The following is a 22310-nucleotide window of genomic DNA, read 5'->3' as shown; positions in this document are numbered from 1 at the left end:
GGCAGATTAGGGGTTAATAAATGTAGGTAGGTGGCGCGATGTTAGGGGCAGCAGATTAGGGGTTAATAATATTTAACTAGTGTTTGCGATGCAGGAGTACGGCGGTTTAGGGGTTAATATGTTTATTATAGTGGCAGCGACATTGGGGGCAGTAGATTAGGGTTAATAACATTATGTAGGTGTCAGCAGTGTTGGGGGCAGCAGATTAGGGGTTACTAAATATAATGTAGGTGTCTGCGATGTTGGGGGCAGCAGATTAGGGGTTCATAAGTATAATGTAGGTGTCGGCGATGTCGGGAGAGGCAGATTAGGGGTTAATAAATAAAATATAGGTGTCGGCGATGTCGGGGCAGATTAGGGGTTAATAAGTGTAAGATTAGGGGTATTTAGACTAGGGTTCACGTTAGGGTTTTAGGTGTATACATACATTTAGTTTCCCCATAGGAATCGATGGGGCTGCGTTACGGAGCTTTACGCTGTTTTTTTGCAGGTGTTAGGCTTTTTTTCAGCCAGCTCTCCCCATTGATGTCTATGGGGAAATTGTGCACAAGCACGTACAACCAGCTCACTGATGACTTAAGCAGCGCTGGTATTGGAGTGCGGTATGAAGCAAAATTTTGCTCTACGCTCACTTCTTGCCTAATTACGCCAATTTTAGGAAAACCTGTAATACCAGTGCTGTATGAAAGTGAGCAGTGACAATATCGTGCAAGTTAGCACCGCACCCCTCAAAACGCAAAACTCGTAATCTAGCCGTTAGTTTTTTTTATTTTTTGTAACTTTAGAATTTATTAGTTTAGATAATTTGGGTTAAATTAAGGAGATGTTAGGTTAGGGGGTGTTAGGTTAGGATACTTACGGCTAGATTACGAGTTTTTGTTGGTAAGGCTGTGCGGTGCTAACGCTCCTTGATTTTTCTCACCCCTCACTTAAGACATCGCTGGTATTACGAGTTTTCTGCAAGCCGGCGTTAGCCTCAGAAAAGTGAGCGTTGAGCAAAATTTAGCTCCACATCTCACCTTAATACCAGCGCTGCTTACAGTAGCGGTGAGCTGGCTAAACGTGCTTGTGCACGATTTCCCCGAAGGAAACAATGAGGCTGAGACAGCTGAAAAAAAACCTAACACCTGCAAAAAAGCAGCATTCAGCTCTTAACCCAGCCCCATTGATTCCTATGGGGAAAAACTTTTTATGTCTACACCTAACACCCTAACATGAACCCAGAGTCTAAACACTCCTAATATTACACTTATTAACCCCTAATCTGCAACCCCCGACATCGCCGACACCTGCATTATAATATTAACCCCTAATCTTCCGCTCCGGACACCTCCGCCACCTACATTATACTTATGAACCCCTAATCTGCTGCCCCCAACCTCGCCGACTCCTACATTATATTTATTAACCCCTAATCTGCACCCCCCCAATGTCACCGCAACCTAACTACACTTATTAACCCCTAATCTGCCACCCACAACGTCGCCGCCACTATAATAAAGTTATTAACCCCTAAACCTAAATCTAATCCAAACCCTAACTCCCCCCTAATTTAAATATAATTTTAAATAATCTAAATAAAATAACTACAATTAAATAAATTATTCCTATTTAAAACTAAATACTTACCTATAAAATAAACCCTAAGCTAGCTACAATATAACTAATAGTTACATTGTAGCTATCTTAGGTTTTATTTTTATTTTACAGGCAACTTTGTATTTATTTTAACTAGGTACAATAGTTATTAAATAGTTATTAACTATTTAATAACTACCTAGCTAAAATAAGTACAAATTTACCTGTAAAATAAACCCTAACCTAAGTTACAATTACACCTAACACTACACTATAATTAAATTAATTCCCTAAACTAACTACAATTAAATACAATTAAATTAAATAAACTAAATTACGAAAAAAAAAACCCCACTAAATTACAGAAAATAATAAAATAATTAAAAAAAATTTAAACTAATTACACCTAATCTAATCCCCCTAATAAAATAAAAAAGCCCACCAAAATAATAAAAATCCCTAAACCTATACTAAATTACAAATAGTCCTTAAAAGGGCCTTTTGCAGGGCATTGCCCCAAAGTAATCAGCTCTTTTACCTGTAAAGAAAAATACAATACCCCCCCAACATTAAAACCCACCACCCACACACCCAACCCTACTCTAAAACCCACCCAATCCCCCCTTAATAATACCTAACACTACCCCCTTGAAGATCACCCTACCTTGAGACGTCTTCACCCAGCCGGGCACAAGTGGTCCTCCAGAAGGTCCGAAGTCTTCATCCTAGCCGGGCAGAAGAGGACCTCCAGACGGGCAGAAGTCTTCATCCAGACGGCATCTTCTATCTTCTTCCATCCGGAGCGGAGCGGGTCCATCTTGAAGACATCCAACGCAGAGCATCCTCTTCGTTCGACGGCGACTGGAATAATGACGGGTCCTTTAAATGACGTCATCCAAGATGGCCTCCCTTCAATTTCAGAATTCTGTCAGCCAATCGGAATTAAGGTAGTAAAAATCCTATTGGCTGATCAAATCAGCCAATAGGATCGAGCTCGCATTCTATTGGCTGTTACAATCAGCCAATAGTATGCGAGCTCAATCCTATTGGCTGTTCTAATCAGCCAATAGGATTGAACTTCAATCCTATTGGTTGATTGGATCAGCCAATAGGATTTTTTCTACCTTAATTCCGATTGGCTGATAGAATTCTATCAGCCAATTGGAATTGAAGGGACGCCATCTTGGATGACGTCATTTAAAGGACCCGTCATTGTTCCAGTTGCCGTCGAACGAAGAGGATGCTCCTCGTCGGATGTCTTCAAGATGGACCCGTTCCACTCCGGATGGAAGAAGATAGAAGATGCCGCCTGGATGAAGAATTCTGCCCGTCTGGAGGTCCTCTTCTGCTTTTTTTTTCGTCCGCTGTTAATACGAGTCTTGAAGGTTTAGGGTCACCGCACACTTCTTTGGCCTTACCGCAAGACGACTTACGTAAACTTCGTAAAGTCTTTTTTCTATGGGACTTCCATAGCGCCGGTATTATGAATCTGTCCTGGGAGGCCAAAAGGTGAGTGGTACACCCTACCCTGTGAAGATCCTCTAAAGTCAGTAGTTAAGAGTTTTATGGTACAACGCCATAACATAAAACTCATAACTAAAGTGCTAAAAAGTACACTAACACCCATAAACTACCTATTAACCCCTAAACCGAGGCCCTCCCGCATCGCAAACACTATAATAAAATTATTAGCCCCTAATCTGCCGCTCCGGACACCTACATTATATTTATGAACCACTAATCTACTGCCCCCAACATCGCTGACACCTACATTATATTTATTAACCCCTAATCTGCCGCCCCCAATGTCGCCGCAACCTACCTACACTTATTAACCCCAATCTGCCACCCCCAATGTCCCCGCCACTATATTAAAGTTATTAACCCCTAAATCTAAGTCTAACCCTAACCCTAACACCCCGTAACTTAAATATAATTTAAATAAATCTAAAGAAAATTACTATCATTACCTAAATTATTCCTATTTAAAAATAAATACTTACCTATAAAATAAACCCTAAGCTAGCTACAATATAACTAATAGTTACATTGTAGCTATCTTAGGATTTATTTTTATTTTACAGGCAACTTCGTATTTATTTTAACTAGTTAGAATAGTTATTAAATAGTTATTAACTATTTAATAACTACCTAGCTAAAATAAATACAAAAGTACCTGTAAAATAAAACCTAACCTAAGTTACACTAACACCTAACACTACACTATAATTAAATAAATTAACTAAATTAACAACAATTGAATCAATTAAATTAGCTAAAGTACAAAAAAACCCACTAAATTACAGAAAATAATAAATACACCTAATCTAATAGCCCTATCAAAATAAAAAAAGCCCCCCCCCAACTAACAAAAACCCTAGCCTAAACTAAACTACTAATAGCCCTTAAAAGGACCTTTTGCAGGGCTTTGCCCCAAAGTAATCAACTCTTTTACCTGTAAAAAAAATACAAACAACCCCCCAACAGTAAAAACCACCACCCACACAACCAACCCCCCAAATAAAATACTATCTAAAAAAAAACCCCTAAGATCCCCATTTCCCTGAAAAGGGCATTTGGATGGGCATTGCCCTTAAAATGGCAGTAAGCTCTTTTGCAAGCCCAAACCCTAACCTAAAATTACAACCCACCCAATACACCCTTAAAAAACCTAACACTAACCCCCTGAAGATCGACTTACCGGGAGAAGTCTTCATCCAAGCCGGGCCAAAGTCCTCAACAAAGCCGGTAGAAGTCTTCATCCAAGCCGGGCGAAGTAGTCCTCCAGACGGGCAGAAGTCTTCATCCAGACAGCATCTTCGATCTTCATCCATCCGGTGCGGAGCAGGTCCATCTTCAAGACATCCGATGCCGAGCATCCTCTTCATTCGACGACTAAAGACGATTGAAGGTACCTTTAAGTGACTTCATCCAAGATGGCGTCCCTTAGATTCCAATTGGCTGATAGAATTCTATCAGCCAATCGGAATTAAGGTAGAAAAAATCCTATTGGCTGATGCAATCAGCCAATAGGATTGAAGTTCAATCCAATTGGCTGATCCAATCAGCCAATAGGATTGAAGTTCAATCCTATTGGCTGATCCAATCAGCCAATAGGATTTTTTCTACCTTAATTCCGATTTGCTGATAGAATTCTTGGATGACATCACTTAAAGGTACTTTCATTAGTCTGTTAAGGGGGTTGTTTGTATTTTTTTTACAGGTAAAAGAGCTGATTACTTTGGGGCAATGCCCCCAAAAGGTAGTTTAGTTTAGGCTAGGGTTTTTTTTTTATTTTGGGGGGTCTTTTTTTTATTTTGATAGGGCTATTAGATTAGGTGTAATTAGTTTAAATATCTTGTAATTTGTTTATTATTTTCTGTAATTTAGTGGGGGTTTGTTTTTGTACTTTAGCTAATTAAAATTAATTGATTTAATTGTTGTTAATTTAGTTAATTTATTTAATTATAGTGTAGTGTTAGTTGTTATTGTAACTTAGGTTAGGTTTTATTTTACAGGTAAATGTGTATTTATTTTAGCTAGGTAGTTAGTAAATAGTTATTAACTATTTAGTAACTATTCTACCTAGTTAAAATAAATACCTAGTTATATTGTAGCTAGCTTAGGGTTTATTTTATAGGTAAGTATTTAGTTTTAAAAAGGAAAAATTTAGGTAATGATAGTAATTTTCTTTAGATTTATTTAAATTATATTTAAGTTAGGGGGTGTTAGGGTTAGGGTTAGACTTAGGTTTAGGGGTTAATACATTTAGTATAGTGATGGCGATGTTGGGAGTGGCAGATTAGGAGTTAATAAATGTAGGTAGGTGGCGTTGATGTCAGGGGCGGCAGATTAGGGGTTAATAAGTGTAAGGCTAGGGGTGTTTAGACTCGGGGTTCATGTTAGGGTGTTAGGTGTAGACATAAATTTTATTTCCCCATAGGAATCAATGGGGCTGCGTTAAGGAGCTTTACACTGCTTTTTTGCAGGTGTTAGACTTTTTCTCAGCCGGTTATCCCCGTTGATTCCTATGGGGAAATCGTGCACAAGCACGTACGACCAGCTCACAGTTGACTTAAGCAGCGCTGATATTGGAGTGCGGTAATGAGCAAAATTTTGCTCTACGCTCACTTCTTGTCTTTTGACGACGGGTTTGTAAAAACTCGTAATACCAGCGCTGTAGGGAAGTGAGCGGTGAGGGAATACTGCTCGTTAGCACCGCATAGCCTCTACTGCAAAAGTCGTAATCTAGCCGTTAGTTTGTATGTGTGGCTTGATCACATCGCCATATCCAAATGCTGTATATATACACTTTTATTAAATATCATGTAAAGAGAGAGAGAGATTCACTTGTGCATTAACTTTTTACTTTGAATTTGTATTAGGCACGTTATTCGTCTGTGGTAACATTTTAACTTGAGCGCAGTTAGCACAAGAAAATAAAATAGTGCGTCACTTGCAATCTGACACATTGGGGCCTATCTATCAAGCTCCGGACGGAGCTTGACGGCCCGTGTTTCTGGCGAGTCTTCAGACTCGCCAGAAACACCAGTTATGAAGCAGCGGTTACAAAGACCACTGCTCCATAACCTGTCCGCCTGCTCTGAGCAGCCGGACAGACATTGCCGCAATTCAACCCGATCGAGTACGATCGGGTTGATTGACACCCCCTGCTGGCGGCCAATTGGCCGCGATTCTGCAGGGGGCGGCGTTGCACCAGCAGCTCTAGTGAGCTGCTGGTGCAATGCTGATACGGAGCGTGTTGCTCTCCGTATTCAGCGAGTTCTGGCGGACCTGATCCGCACTGTCGGATCAGGTCCGTCAGACCTTGATAAATAGAGGCCATTGTATTTTGTAAAACTCTCTCTCCATACATAAGTTAAAGTCCTTTGCAGACCTTGGTTTTCCCAAACCCCGTATACCATCTATCTTTGAGCCCTTATAACTTTTTAAATAATTTTTTCAAAATAATTTTTATCAGACAGTGGTTAAATGAGTGTAACTGTACATGCATTTATGTTGTGTTTTATGCAACTTTTTTTTTCTTCCTTTAAGGCAAGCTCTAAATTCACACTAACCAGACGTGTTTTAAATTCTATTGAGCTCAAGCTGATACAATTACTTTTTTTTATTTTTTATTTGGACTCTTGCTATCTTTATTTAAAAAGCAGGAATATAAAGCTTCGGAGACCAGCTCATTTTTGGTTCAAAACCTGAGTTGCAGTTGCTTATTGGTGGCTAAATGTAGCCTCCAAACGCTATTCAGGGTGCTGAACCTAAAATGGGCCCGCTCCTAAGCTTTGTATTCCTGCTTTTTAAATTAAAATAGCAAGAGGATGAAGAAAAATTGATAATAGGAGTAAATGAGAAAGTTGCTTAAAATTGAATGCTCTATCTAAATCATTAAACTAAATTGGGTTTAGTACCCCTTTAACATTAACAAAAAACCTTACTGATTTACATTTGTTTAAAAAAGTCCTCTTTTGCAAAAGGTATTGTTTTGTAGCCTTTTTACAAAATATGCATTTCATCTTAAATTGGTCGTTATCCCCTCTGTTTGGACCATTTAGAACAACTGTCCACTTGATTGATCCACCCAACTGGGAGCTAAAAGTTGAGGGAAATATTACTCCTCATTGCACACTTAAAAAAAAAAAAAAGTATTACTTTATAATATAGTAAATTAACCATAAAAATAAACCATTAAATACATGTTATGGTATTTGTATTTACTTGTCACGCCCACTCCTGTTCATCAGTAGGACAGAATCTTCTGTAGGCTTCCCTGTTGATTATTAATTAATTTCTAAAGATAACAACCAGACAGTGCATGCTGGCAAGACAACTATAAAAGAATGAAAAGAACAGAACCAAAAGAAGAATGAAAAGAAGTAAAAACAAATGAAATACAACCTATAGTTTAGTTTCACTTGCTGTAACAATAACACACATGCATCACTGTGTCACATGACCAGGTATTGACACTTGTATCTCCCTAAAGACATCTTACTTTAAAGTGAATGTAAAGTCAGACTGCATGGTCAACACTGCCTAAAAATTGACGTTAAAATAACGGCACTTTAATTTATCATTTTTTCTTCAAAGTTCTAATTACCTATTATTTTAACTTTATTTCAATACGATCATCATTTCAATCCTCCGCCCGCCATCTTGGATTAATGATTGACATTGTAGGCTCGCTTTTGTCAACCAATAATCCAATCCCCCCCGGGGGGACCAAACCCCTTTTTTCGACTTCACGCGTCCGTAATGCGCTTGCGTTTGAAACCGGTTGTAACAAAGAGCTCTGACGCGCGTTCACATTTCGCGCATGCGCTATTTCACTTTTATGGGACTTAGTAATTTATTCAACAATTATCAGAGCGCTTAGTAAGTATTGATCGTACATGGGCTCCGTTATGAATGCTAATACAATGCGTTCGTAAGCATAACATAGCACAGTTTATTGGGCATGATATAAACTAAATAATATGCGATTTTGCGATATTGATAATAAATTTAATGTTTTAAAAGCTGCAAATTTTTTTTGTGGGGGTTACATCGTTGGAATCAGATTAATACTTTCAATATAATACTCCGCTTTATTTTGTGTGAGAAAAGTGCAAACAAATGAAACTGTTATTTATCAATTTAAATATTATACAAACAAAAATATAACTTTAGTATAAGTATTATTATAGGGACGATGTAACATAGGGACAATGTAATGCTGCTGTACCGTATTACATGATAGTATTCACTGAATACTATGTTGCTAGGCATCGGCATGTAACGCATGTGTTGTGGATATCAAAGCCGGGAGCGCGCATTGCTCTACGTAAACAGCGGGTTGGACCGCTGTATATGTTAGAGTGAATAAAATCCGGAAGTTGCGGGTGGGAGGAGTTGGTACCTAAAACGAAGCAAAATTGGTAATCTAAATATAATATTTATTTTGTATTTATTTAAGTTTGTAATAATTCATTTTATTAACAGCTCTGAAAAAAGTTGTGCACTCACTTGAGACCAAGAAGCTGGTACAGTCCTTGGCCTTAAATCCCAAAGTGCAAGATTCACTTCAGATATTCTTTGCTATAGCTTTAGTTATTTAAATGCATTTGATTGGGAATTAAAAAAAAAAAGGTAAAAGAAACAGCTATTTATGTATTTAACTATATCCTCTGAATTATTGTTTGTGCATTTTCTTTCATTTACCATTTCACACAGTTCAGTCATACGCAGGGCACGATGATCTAAAGCTCAGGCGAGATGATCTAAGAAGTCTCGTCAGTACAGTGAGATCCTCAAAGTATTTTAGAAACACAAATGTTTTCTTGGGAGATGTTTATCTCACTATGCAGGGTTCAGTATGTGGAGGAGAGACTCCAATATTACAATATAAGGTCTAAATAATCTCAAAAAAATTGTGTGATTTCTCCATGGTGGCACATTTGTGATTATCACGTGCCTAGTCTTAAAGTGACGTAAAATCCAATTTATTTTTATTATTCAGATAGAGAATACATTTTTAAATAACTTTCGAATGTACTACTGTTATCAATTTTCCTTCATTCTCTTCTCTTGGTATCCTTAATTGAAGGAGCAGCAATGCACTACTGGCTGATCGCATCAGTAAGCCAATGATAAGAGGCAGTCATGTGCAGCTAGCTCGCAGCTCCTGAGCCTACCTAGGTATGCTTTTAAAAAAAGGATATCAAGAGAATGAAGCAAATTTGATCATAGAAATAAATTGGAAAGTTAGTTAAAATGATATGCTCTTTCTGAATCATGACATTTTGAGTTCCTTGTCCCTTAAGGCATTTATGTTACGAATATCAGATTTTCATTATATATTTTAAAATGTTCTAAATATTTACTTACTAATCTTAAAGGGGTATTAACATTTAAATGTAATTATCTATACAGGTTTAATTATGCATAGTGAAGAACTTTGCAATGAACATACATATATTTTGCACACTTTTCATTTAATTTAATATTGTAGAGGCTGGAGTTCATTCTGCGTCATTCAGAACCCTGATCCTCCTACATGCTGCACAATTATTGCTTGGTATGTGCAGGAGCTCATTTTGTCTCTCTCTCTCTGATTGGCCACAGTGAAGGAAATGATAAACAATACACAAGGCTTTTAAGTGATGTGCCACTGGACTGCAAAAGGATGCAAATGTTAATAATAGATTTAGGGCTAGATTACGAGTAAAGCGCAAATGAACGCTTCCGCTAGAGTATTAATTGCACTAGAAGTAAGCTTCTTGCGCTCATCCGGTTGCGTTCATATTATGAGTTGAATGTAAACTGTTTTCGCTCTTGCGCTAACCCGACAAGCGCAAAAAGCTGAAGTTAGAATATTGTGTGCGCGTTCACATATACCTCAATAGAAGTAAATAGAGAAAAAAAGTGGGAAAAACACCCTATTCTCATGCAAATCCGATTGCATATTCTTATGTGCGCTAACCCGACATGAAAATATGAATATTTCACATTCCAATGTTCTTCACATAACATGTTCTATTTATACATACATACATTTTTCTACATACATCTGATGTTATTTTTGGTATAATATATATCTATATGATTATATGCTGTGCGCAGAACATTGGAATGTGAAATATTTACAGTATATAATACACAGTATAACACTATTAAATATGAATATCGCAGAAATATGATTTTTCATGTTTTCATCGTGTTTACTTTCAAGTTGTAAAGTTTTATGCACTTTATTTTATGAAAAGATGAATAAAAAGTGAAGAATTGTTTTGTTGGGTTTAATTGACCCAGCTATTATAATTTATTTGCATACTCCAAAAATTCAAATGATAAATCTACTGCCATTAAAAAGGAGATTTAAAGGGATACTGAACCCAAATTTTGTCCCCCCATGATTTAGATAGAGGGAGCATGCAATTTTAAGCAACTTTATAATTTATTCCTATTATAATTTTTTCTTTGTTCTCTTGCTATCTTTATTTGAAAAGGCAGGAATGAAAGCTTTGGAGCCGGCCTATTTTTTGTTCAGTACCCTGGATAGGGCTTGCGGATTGGTGCCTGCATTTAGCCATCCAATCAGCAAGAGCAACCCATGTTCTCAACCTAAAATGGGCCGGTGTTCTGTTAAGGGGCCGAACTTTTGAAAAGAGCGAACCATGTCACTTCCTGTGACGTTTCATCAGCTGTTGTACACATTTTGGCCCTAATGCGCATGCGTGCCAGCGTTATCACATACCTGGCCGCATACGTCACTGGGAAACTATTTAGACCTGTGAAATACAGAAGCGCATGCGTGGGATTTTCTATCACAAATGGGGGGGTTTATGGAAAGCTGTTTATTCGTCTCCTCGGCAATATTTGGAAGTCCACTGCAACTACTCCCATTAACCTGAGTCTCCGTGCGTATATGACAAACAGCCACTCGGCTATCGCTCCTGCTTATTCTGCTGATCCAATGCTTACTGCTGCAACAAATGTTTAAACAATGACATTGAAGGGAGCCTGTGAAAAGCTGCATTGGATCAGCTGAAGAAGCAGTGGTGATAGCCGAGTGGTTGTTTGTCATTACACGCACGGAGACTCAGCTTAATGGGAGTAGTTGCAGTGGGGGGGGCGGACTTCCAAATATTACCGAGGAGAATAAACAGCTTTCCATAAACCCCCCATTTGTGATAGAAAATCCCACGCATGCGCTATAGAAAGGCTTCTGAATTTCACAGTTTCCCAGTAACGTATGCGGCCAGGTATGTGATGATGCTGACACGCATGCGCATTAGGGCCAAAATTTGTACAACAGCTGATGTAACGTCACAGGAAGTGACATGGTTCACACTTTTCAAAAGTTCGGCCCCTTAACAGAACACTGGCTCCAAAGCTTTTATTCCTGCTTTTTTCAAATAAAGATAGCAAGAGAACAAAGAAAAATTGATAATAAAAGTAAATTAGAAAGCTGCTTAAAATTGCATGCTCTATCCGAATCATGAATGAAAAAATTTGGGTTTAGTATCCCTTTAAGCAACACACATGACTTTGAGACTAAGGTTTCATGAGATACAAGTATGTTTACTCTGCACTAGCTTAATGATTGGTACTGCTAAAAACGGCACAATTTATTTATTTTTTACAAATTACATTTTGTTAGAAACATGTGCAGTATTTTGTAAATCCAAGCCAATTCAGGGGTACACCCTGTTAAAAATGCTAATTAATATGTAGCCCTGTTCTCCTTTATTCTAGCCAATCAGAGATTACATGCAAATGAGCTTACACACTACACTACTAAACATAGTTTGTGAATCACTGTTTTGCATTGCTGTATATTCATACTCCTGTATGGTAGATGCATTATACTCTCTTCTAGAGCCGGCAATATAAATAATAAATGTACTTTTTTTCTATGCTTGATTAGACAATTATGGAGGATTAATTCAGGCGTGTTGTGTCCTTTTAATTATTTTATTGTATAAAATATTTTAGCTTCAATTACTGAAATTGTTTTCTGATACATTTTTCTTCTAGACGCTTGCAAGGATCTATAAAAGATGAAAAGAAGAAAAAATTTGTAACTGGTGAATGGTTTTATGATGTGAAGTCTCAACGCTTTCAGGAAGACCTTCATGGTTCAGATCTTCTCCGAGCATCAATAAGGAAGAAAAAGGTCCAAACACAACGTAAGTGCTTAGGGACAAACATTGGTTTCTAAGATTTCTAAAATGTTGTATATCTATATCTGTAACAGAACTTACAGAAGCAATATAGCGCCCATTCCACAGAATCCTCTAACACAGGGTTTTTCAAACTTTCCCCCCAAGACCCAGTGCCATGATACCACATACCTTTGAGACCCAATTTTTATACTTGGTCTGAAAATTTCTTAAGAAATAAACAACATGATAGCTGCAATGTTTGGCAAAGAGACTAAAATATGTGCATGCTTTATTCCTGATTGTAGCCAAATTTGAAAGTGTTGTAAAACGTAATAACACACACACTCTCATACAACCTACACACACAACACTCATACAACACACACTCATGCAACACACAAACACACTCTCATACAACACACATTTTCATGTAACACACATACCACACACTCTCATACAACACACACACTTTCATGTAACACACACTCACCCCATACACTCTCTTACAACACACACACATTCATATAACACACACTCTCTCATACAACACACACACTTTCATATAGCACACACACTTTCATATTGCACGCATACCACACACACTCTCATATAACATACACACCACACACACACACACACTCATAGAACCCACACACACTCTCATACAACACACACCTCACACACTCTCATACACAACACACGCACAGCACACAGACAGTCTCATACAATACACCAAACATACTCCTGCGACCCAGTACACATGGTGTTGTGACCCAGTAATGGGTCCCGACCCGTCGTTTGAAGAACCCTGCTCTAACAGATCCCATTGGTCTAGATTTCATGTTTGAAATTCATTAGTTGGCTAGTAGTAATGTCTATTGTGTGAGGTGCCAAATTACTGACACATCACACAAGGGCTGCTAGCAATGCTGAAAAACAATAATTACAACCTCAACACTTGGGAAACTCGCATTCAAATTGTTTTATGTAAATGTTTGTGTACAGTATGTAAATTATTTGCATGCTTGTTTAGTTATGGCAAAGTAGTCTCACTGGATAGAGTGAAAGGTGTCTCCTGGGACTGCCTATTGGGGTTTTAGAAGTGTGGTTAGGATTTTTTGCTTACACTTTGCATGCAGAATTCATAAAGTCTATTTTGTCCCTGGGAACTATCGCATTTTATAGTCGTGGCTCACTATTTCAAAACTGATGAGGTTATCTTGTTTTTTGTTTTATTTCTCTAACTTTTTCCATGCTTTCTTTTTTACGTATGTGGAATGGTTTATAGAGTTTTTAAAGGTGTGGTACTGGTATCTTTCTTAGCGGAACTTGCACTATGCAGTGAGAAGTAAATGGTTATATGATAGATGTGGCTATTTTGATTATAATGGAGCTTGGCTCAGAACTTGCAGATGTGATGACCTGTGGTACAAATCTTCATCAATTCTGCAATTTTCTAATATAGTCAGTTTATCAAAAGGTTGTATTGAATTTAGGGTATTGAATTTGTATCCTTTTTCTTTTTTCCTGGACTGGTATTTATGAAATCTGTTCTGTCCCAAAACCTGAATCCATAACCAGTCAGTATTTGTCCATGTAACTAGAAGAAATCATCCCCATTGTCCAAAGTGATATATTTAAAAAAGCTAAACTTTCCATTATATAATATGGCTTGTAGATTAAGCAGGCTATATAGTATTTTGTTTTATTATTATTTTTTTCAGCTCTTGTTTCAGTAAATGTATTGAGGCTGATCAGGCTAAAGGGCATTATTGACTTGGACCATGCTTTTGGGAAGGCAAGACTTCCTTCTTAATTTGTTGGTGTTTTATTAACTCTTCTGAGTGTATATTTCATTATTTTTTATTTAAAAACTACTACAGCCAATAACACGCCATGCTGCCCTCTTCTCAGCGTTGTTATTATTTATATTATTGCTTATATATATATATAGAGTGCCAACATATTATGAAGCACTGTAACATTAAGTATACATTTATGGGGTACAATAATAGAAGACATTTACATAAATCATAAGGGTAGAGGGCCCTGTCTTGAGGTACTGTAAGCTGTAAACCATCTTTACATAAAATGATAAACAGGACAGGTGGACTTGTGAGCTTGCATTCTAATGGAATTACATGGGGACATTGAGAGAGAGGGAAACATAAGTAGTAGAGAGATCTTAAAGTAAGTTGTACACATCTTTGAACAGATATTCTTTTAAGTAACACTTGGAGTTTTTGAGACTAGAGGGAAGTCTGACTGAGCGAGGCAAGGAGTTCCATATGATAGGTTCAGTTCTAGAAGTGTCTTACAGGCGAGAGTGTGAGGAAGTAACAAGAGATGAGGAGAGAAGTAGGCCTTGGGTAGAGCGGAGGGGGCAGGCTGTAGAGTATTTGCAGACAAGGGCAGAGATATAGGAGGGTGCATTGTTGGTAAGGGCTTTTTATGTTAGGTTAAAAAAAAATAAATTTTATTTGAATTTTATTCTTGAGGATAAGGGAAACCAGTGGAGGTATTGGCAAAGAGGTTCAGCAGATGTAGAGAGATGCTTAAGGAAAATTAGCCTTTCAGAGGCATTCCCGATGGATTGCAGTGGGGACAGGCGGTACCTTGGGAGACCGTAGAAGACAGAATTGCAGTAGTCAAGGCAGAAAATGATAAGGGAGTGGATAAGAATCTTGTCTGTCATATATTTAAACAACGTTTCTCTTTTTTAAAGTTTAGTTTAGCTTTAACCCTTCCTAGTAAGGAAAATAACTTATTTCTTGATGAATCAACAGAACATCATTATCTCTTATGTTAAAGGGACATTAAACTCACATTTTTTCTTTCATGATTTAGAAAGAGAATGCAATTTTAAACATATTTCTTATTTACTTCTATTATCTAATTTGTTTTATTCTCTTAATATTCTTTGCTGAAAAGCATATCTAGATATGCTCAGTAGCTGCTGATTGGTTGCTGCACATAGAAGCCTCGTGTGATTGGCTCACCAATGTGCATTGCTTTTTCTTCAACTAAGGATATCTAAAAAATGAAGCAAAATAAATAATAGAAGTAAATTGTAATGTTGTTTACATTTGTATTCTCTATCTGAATCATGAAAAAAATATTTTGGGTTTAGTGGCCCTTTAAGTGCTGTGAAATATTAGCTGTATTGTATGAAGCTGTAACAAGGAATGTCTTCTCTCTTTAATAAATACTGCTGAGGTGGCTCCATGTTTGTACTTAAAGGGACAGTATACACCAATTTTCATATAACTGCATGTAATAGACACTACTATAAAGAATAATTTACACAGATACTGATATAAAAATCCAGTATAAAACCATTTAAAAACGTACTTAGAAGCTTCCTGTTTAGCTCTGTTTAAAATATTACTGGTACACCCACTGCAAGTGGGGAAAATGCAGACACTCCCCCCTCCCTCTTCCTTTGCATGTGACAAGACCTTTTACACAAACAGAAGCAAGCTGGAGTAGGTATACGTCGGTATTCTCCTAAAACTTTGGGGCTTGGTTAGGAGTCTGAAAATCAGAGCACTGTTATTTAAAAATAAGCAAAACTATACATATTTAAAAAAAACAAACAAAAAAAAAACTGTATAGGCTATATAAATAGATCATCTACAAAACATTTATGCAAAGAAAAATCTAGTGTGTAATGTCCCTTTAACTGTGTTTGTAAATAATAGTGTGTTGCCACATTACCTGGAAAACATATTTATAGCAAAAATATGTTAAACATGGTTGCCAACAATATAGTAATTAAAAGTTTTTAAATAAAAAAAATCAGGGTAAAATATACCCCTATTATAAATATTATTTTTTAATCATTTGACAGTGTTGTCAATGAGAATAATAATTGGCATACCAAAATAGTTTTTACTAATTGCATAGAGTGTATTTGGAAATAGGTATTTAGTGATAATGACATACAATGCACAGCACAACTGGATAGACTTGTTTATCAACCTGTCTATAAGGTGTGGAGCTTTCCTTTGCATATTTTATTTGTATATTCTTCCCTTATTGGGCCTAGTGAACTGTATTGTCACTATGAAACAGAGATCTTAGATGTAAAATGCTATTATTTATGTATAAATCTGAGCATTCTTCATTAGTGTTCTAAGTATTCTTAATTAGAGATATGAGTTCCATTAAAAAGATGGCAATTTAAAATGATAAATTAGATATATATATATATATATACAGTGTGTGTATATATATATATATATATATATATATACAGTGTATGTATATGTATATATATATATATATATATATATATATATATATATATGCAATATACTTTCATTATTTATTATTATCCTCTTTTGCTGTAATTCCATTAACAAATTATGAACTTTTCAATTCCTGTTAGAAATGGAAGTGCAGAACACTGTTATATTCAACACAGCCATTGGCTGAACACTCTAGTGACCTATTTATAATTGTCTCTAATTGGCTACAGCAGAGAAGGAACTTAAGTTACAATATGGCAGCTCCCATTGTTTTATAGACACTAAAACTTTACACTTATTTTGACATTATTTGCTCAGCTACTGAAACTTTAAGAAATACATCTACATGTTATTATCAGACTAATCTTTTCTTTGAATACATCATTATATCTAGCATCTGTCTAGTGTTTAATGTTCCTTTTAATGGTACAGTTAACTCAAAAAAATGTCTGTCCTTATTTTGTTTCCAATGATCCATTTTACCTGCTGGAATGTATTAAATTGTTTACAAATAGCTCATTAGACTTTTTATTGGCATTTGGAATAGCTGATTTAGCCTGTAGTATCCATAGCTATAATGAAAGTTTGTATTCCTAGGTATAAGCAATTGACAAGCTATGTAAAGGCAAACAGAGGAAGAAATTACACTACCAGTGGGAAGTGGAAGAGATAAAGCTCTAAAATGTTAATTCTCAATTGTTTTTTCTAAGTATTGTTCAGCTACAGAGATAAGAAAGGGAAGCATTTGAGAGATAAGATAACAAGATCCAATCACACTGCATGCTTAGCCTATTTTGATGGGCTGTGGTTTCAAAGAGCAATTCCAGTTATTTAATTTGCAAAAAAAATAAGCTTAAATAAGCAATTTCTCATACATTTTATATGCAGCAGCATAGTTATTGGGAACACATTATGGGGAAAACAAGTTTACAGTGCACTGTCCCTTTAAATCACCTTGAACTTATTTGTCTGGAACAACTGACAAGCTTTGCCCTGTGCAGCTGCACGAGCAATTGATTTTGCAGTATTAAATGCAGGCAGTGGATGTTGCCTGGCAAGTCCTTAACCGAGGGAGAATTGTTACCTGACTGGGAGCTTTGTCCGCCTATACTTTGTTAAATGTGGCTATAAACTGGATTTTTCAATGGTTTTTTAATTACATAAAAACCCCACAAAAATCTATATGAGACACTTCACACACATCTTATTGGTTGGGTTAAGAAGATATGTTGCCTCTAGCCTTTGTGCTGTTGCTGGTACATTGCCTAACTTTAATGGGACATGAAACTCAACCATTTTTATTTCCTGATTCCGATAGATAATATAGACCTGGTCTGGTGGAAATCATTTCAGAGATTACGGATGGAAAGGAATCTTTCCTACCTCAGGACAAGAAGAATAGACCGAGGGGTCATCAGTCTTCTAATTTTCATTACTTTCGCAACTTTAAGAGTCAAAAGTCCTCCTCTTCCTCTTCCAAACCAGATCAATCCAGGTCCACTTGGAAATCAAGTCAGCCCTGGAACAAGGAAAAACAAAACAAAAAGCCTTCCGCTGACTCTAAATCAACATGAAGGGTCCACCCCCGATCCAAGTTTGGATCAGGTGGGGGACAGGCTTTCTCTTTTTTGACAGGCTTGGATACGCATTGTCCCTGTGGACTTACTGTAGTATCCCAGGGTTACAGAATAGGATTCAAGTCTTGCCTTCCAAGGGGCAGATATCTCCTGTCAAGATTATCCTCAAATCAGGTAAAGAGGGAGGCCTTCTTAAATTGCGTTAAGGACCTATCCTCCATGGGAGTTATTGTACCAGTTCCTCTAAAGGAACAAGATCTAGGATTCTATTTAAATCTATTTGTGGTTCTCAAAAAGGAGGAAACATTTTGTCCCATTCCAGATCTAAAGTGTTTCAACAAATTCCTCAAGATGGAAACTATTCGTCCCATTCTTCCTTTGGTACAACAAGGTCATTTCATGACGACCATAGACCTGAAGGACACATATCTTCATGTTCCCATTTACAGGGATCATCACCAGTTTCTGAGGTTTGCTTTTCTGGACAAGTATTTCCAGTTTGTTGCGCTTCCGTTTGGTCTGGCCATGGCTCCAAGAATATTTACAAAGGTTCTGGGGGCGCTATTGGCAGTGGTCAGATCCCAGGGAATTGCTGTGGCGCCTTGTCTAGACTACATCTTGGTTCAGGCGCCATCTTTTCAACTAGCAAAGTCTCACACAGAGATGTTGTTGTCTTTTCTGCGTTCTTATGGGTGGAAGGTGAATCTGGAAAAGAGTTCTCTAGTTCCACAAAAGTGTGTTTCCTAGGGACAATAATAGATTCCCTGTCCATTAAGATTTTCCTGAGGGAGGTCAGAAAATCCAAACTTCTTGCTTCCTGCCTTTCTCTCCAGTCTGCCTTTCGTCCATCAGTGGTTCAATGTATGGAGGTGATTGGTCTGATGGTGGCTTTCATGGACATCATTTCTTTTGCTTGGTTCCATCTGTGACCGCTGCAGCTTTGCATGCTCAGTCAATGGAATAGAAACCATTTAGATTTATCGCAGAGGATACATTGCCCTTATAAGCATCATAGGATAGGCCCTCGCCAAGGATCATCTCTATCTGGCTGGAGACACCAGTGAGCTGGACCACTGTTTGATTTTCCAGGCTGCCACAATAGCACCATTTGGGTGCGCTACGCTTGTGAGTATATTTCCTATCCTGCTGATGTTTTGTATCTGACTGCCGTGACGTTACTAGGCCATGTTGGCGCCTCTGTGCTTCTGTGTTTAAACCTGTTGATCCCCCGTGGAGCCCTAATCTAGTTCTTAAAGTTTTGCAGCAGGCTCCGTTTGAGCCAATGCATGTTATTGATATAAAATAGTTATCTTGGAAGGTTTTGTTTCTTCTTGCTATTTCTTCTGCTAGCAGAGTGTCTGCGCTTTTAGCTCTGCAGGGTGATTCACCGTACCTTATTTTTCATGCTGATAAGGCGGTCCTTCGTACCAAATTGGGTTTTCTCCCTAAGGTGGTGTCTGATCGAAACATTAATCAGGAAATTATTGTTCCTTCTTTTTGTCTTAATCCTTTTTTTGCATAACTTGGATGTTGTGCGAGCTCTAAATTTTTACTTACTAGCTACTACAGATTTTCGGCAATCTTCTGCCCTATTTGTTGTTTTCTCTGGAAAACGTAAGGGTCAGAAGGCCACTTCTACTACTCTGTCTCTTTGGTTGAGAAGTTTGATTCATTTCGCTTATGAGACTGCTGGGCAGCAGCCTCCTGAGAGAATTACGGCTCATTCCACTAGGGATGTCTCCTCTTTCTGGGCTTTCAAAAATGAAGCTTCTGTGGAACAGAATAGCAAGGCGGCTACATGGTGTCCTCTGCATACTTTTTCCAAATTCTACAAATTTGATACTTTTGCCTCGGAGGAAGCTTCTTTTGGGAGAAAGGTTCTTCAAGCGGTGATGCCTTCTGTTTAGGTTCTCCTGCCTTTTTCTCCCTCCCTGTTCATTCTGTGTCCTCTAGCTTGGGTATTGGTTCCCACTAGTAATTGGAATGACGTTGTGAACTCTACATGTCTTAGGAAAGAAAACAAAATTGATGCTTACCTGATAAATCTCTTTCTTTCTGTACATGGAGAGTCCACAACCCCGCCCTCTTTTTAATTATAATTCAACAGTTTTTTGAGTAAACTTCAGGCACCTTTTTCTCCCTTGTGTTTTCTTCTTTTCCCATTTTCCTTCGGCTGAATGACTGGGGATTATGGGTAAGGGAAGTTACACTTAACAGCTTTGCTGGGGTGCTCTTTGCCTCCTCCTGCTGGCCAGGAGTTGAATATCCCACTAGTAATTGGAATGACATCGTGGACTCTCCATGTCCGGAAAGAAAGAAATTTATCAGGTAAGCATAAATTTAGTTTTTCAGGTTAGTTACGTCTCCAGAGATGACATCTCACTGATTTCAAAGCTAGCCCCAAATGAATTTGATTACAAGGTCTATATTGAATATTGAGAGTTACGGCTCAGTTAGAACTTTGTGCATATGATAGTCCTCTAGTATTAGTGACTCTCTGTGCTGTAGACAGACCGATACAATAATATGATCAAATGCTCTTATTCTTTATATTTGTCTATTTATATAAAATGTAAGTAATAATGTAAAGTAATGTAAATGTAAGTAATAATGTTACAGTTTAAACATTAAAACAAAGGTGAAAACATAATCAACTAAAATTAAAGAACCATGTGTTTGTGTTTTTTTAGAAACTAAAATTATGTTTGATCATTTATATAAACACATTGAACCAACAACGTTATACATCAGTTGTAAAACTTCAGGTATTTTTTGGGCAGGTTTATATTACTTTTTCACCTTTGTATTAAAAACTCTTAATACAATGAACTAATTATTTCTGCCAGACTGTAGAAAATGTACACACTGGAGGGTTGCTGTAACCCTGAAGGTTCTTGATAACTTCTTTGCAGACCTATACTACGATTTGTTCTAAGGGTTCATCATATAAATGGGAAGCATGTTGTTTACTCTAAAACTTGATTTTCCGAAATACAGAATAAGATATTAAAATAATATTTTATTTAAGTTTATGGAAATATTATATACTCAATCGGTCAAAGCAAGATCTGTTTTTACCATGGAAACATGCAAACATATTAAGTCTATATATAACATAGCCATGTGTCTGCATATGTAGACTCAATCAGCTGAAGGTTAAAGGGATAGTCTAGTCAAAATTAATTTTAAGCAACTTTGTAATTTTACTCCTATTATCAAATTGTCTTTATTCTCTTGGTATCTTTATTTGAAAAATAAGAATATAAGCTTATGAGCCGGATCATTTTAGGTTCAGCACCTGGGTAGCGTTTGCTGATTGGTGTCTAAATATAGCGAGCAATTAGCAAGCACTACCCAGGGTGCTGAACCTAAAAGGGGCTAGCTCCTAAGCTTACATCCCAGCCTTTTAAAATAAAGATACCAAGAGAACAAAGAAAAAATTGATAATAGCAATAAATTAGAAAGTTGCTTAAAATTTAATGATCTATCTGTATCGTGAAAGTTTAATTTTGACTAGACTACCCCTTTACTTTTACTTTTTGTTGAATTAGGCATAAAGCAGACTTATCCGTTAGAGAGAAAGCACAGGCTCAAATTCACTCACCTCCTGAATAGTAAGATACTGGTATCTAAAGTCACTCACATTATCCCTGTGTATTATGAGCAAATCTATAAACTTTCTCTTCAGGCTTTCATTTTCTTAAAAATAGATCACCCTTACAGGAATTCTCCCCAAGGAATGTGACTTATGTTTGTTAAAACACAGTGAGCCTTGATGGGAGTGTTGTTGTTTTTGTTGTTGTTTTGTTTTGGAAGATTTTGTGACTGAAGTGAATTTGGGTCATTAACACTTTATTTCCACTGAACATTATTCCCATAAACAGAAGAGCATATTTGGGCAGTGCTCCTTGTGTATGCTTTCTCTTTTGCATAACAGTCAAATAATAAAGAAGAGACATATTTGCCTCTTTCTACACAATTACACTAGTGGACTGTGGTTTTGTACAATGTATTGTGTTTGGGATGGATTTTGAGGCAAGTGGGAGGAGGTTTGGGGGGGTTGCAGTAGGAAAGTGACATGTTGGAATATATTTTATGTTTATTCTCTCAATATTTGTACACAACCAAAATAATCAGTGGCAAACAAGTAGCTATGTGGTGTGTTTTCTTTTTACTTGACTTCTTCAGTATTCTGTCCTTTTCTTTGTTAGCTCAATTAGTGGTTCTGAGACTTGAGACTGAAG

At 37.1% G+C, this 22310-nt stretch overlaps 1 protein-coding gene across 4 annotated transcripts in view; it reads left to right on the top strand.

Annotated features, from left to right (window-relative positions):
- LOC128645842 (synaptotagmin-like protein 2) overlaps positions 1-22310 on the top strand; it is a 258116-nt gene that overhangs the window by 108111 nt on the left and 127695 nt on the right. For all 4 annotated transcript variants that reach the window (XM_053699133.1, XM_053699132.1, XM_053699131.1 and 1 more), the window contains one exon: positions 12112-12263. In XM_053699133.1, coding sequence (XP_053555108.1) covers positions 12112-12263 — 152 coding nt within the window. The remainder of the gene's footprint in view (positions 1-12111; positions 12264-22310) is intronic.

Source organism: Bombina bombina, chromosome 1, assembly GCF_027579735.1.
Source record: "Bombina bombina isolate aBomBom1 chromosome 1, aBomBom1.pri, whole genome shotgun sequence".
Classification (NCBI taxonomy): domain Eukaryota; kingdom Metazoa; phylum Chordata; class Amphibia; order Anura; family Bombinatoridae; genus Bombina; species Bombina bombina.
The sequence above is the reverse complement of the archived record's forward strand: the minus strand, read 5'-3'. Positions and strand labels throughout refer to the sequence as shown.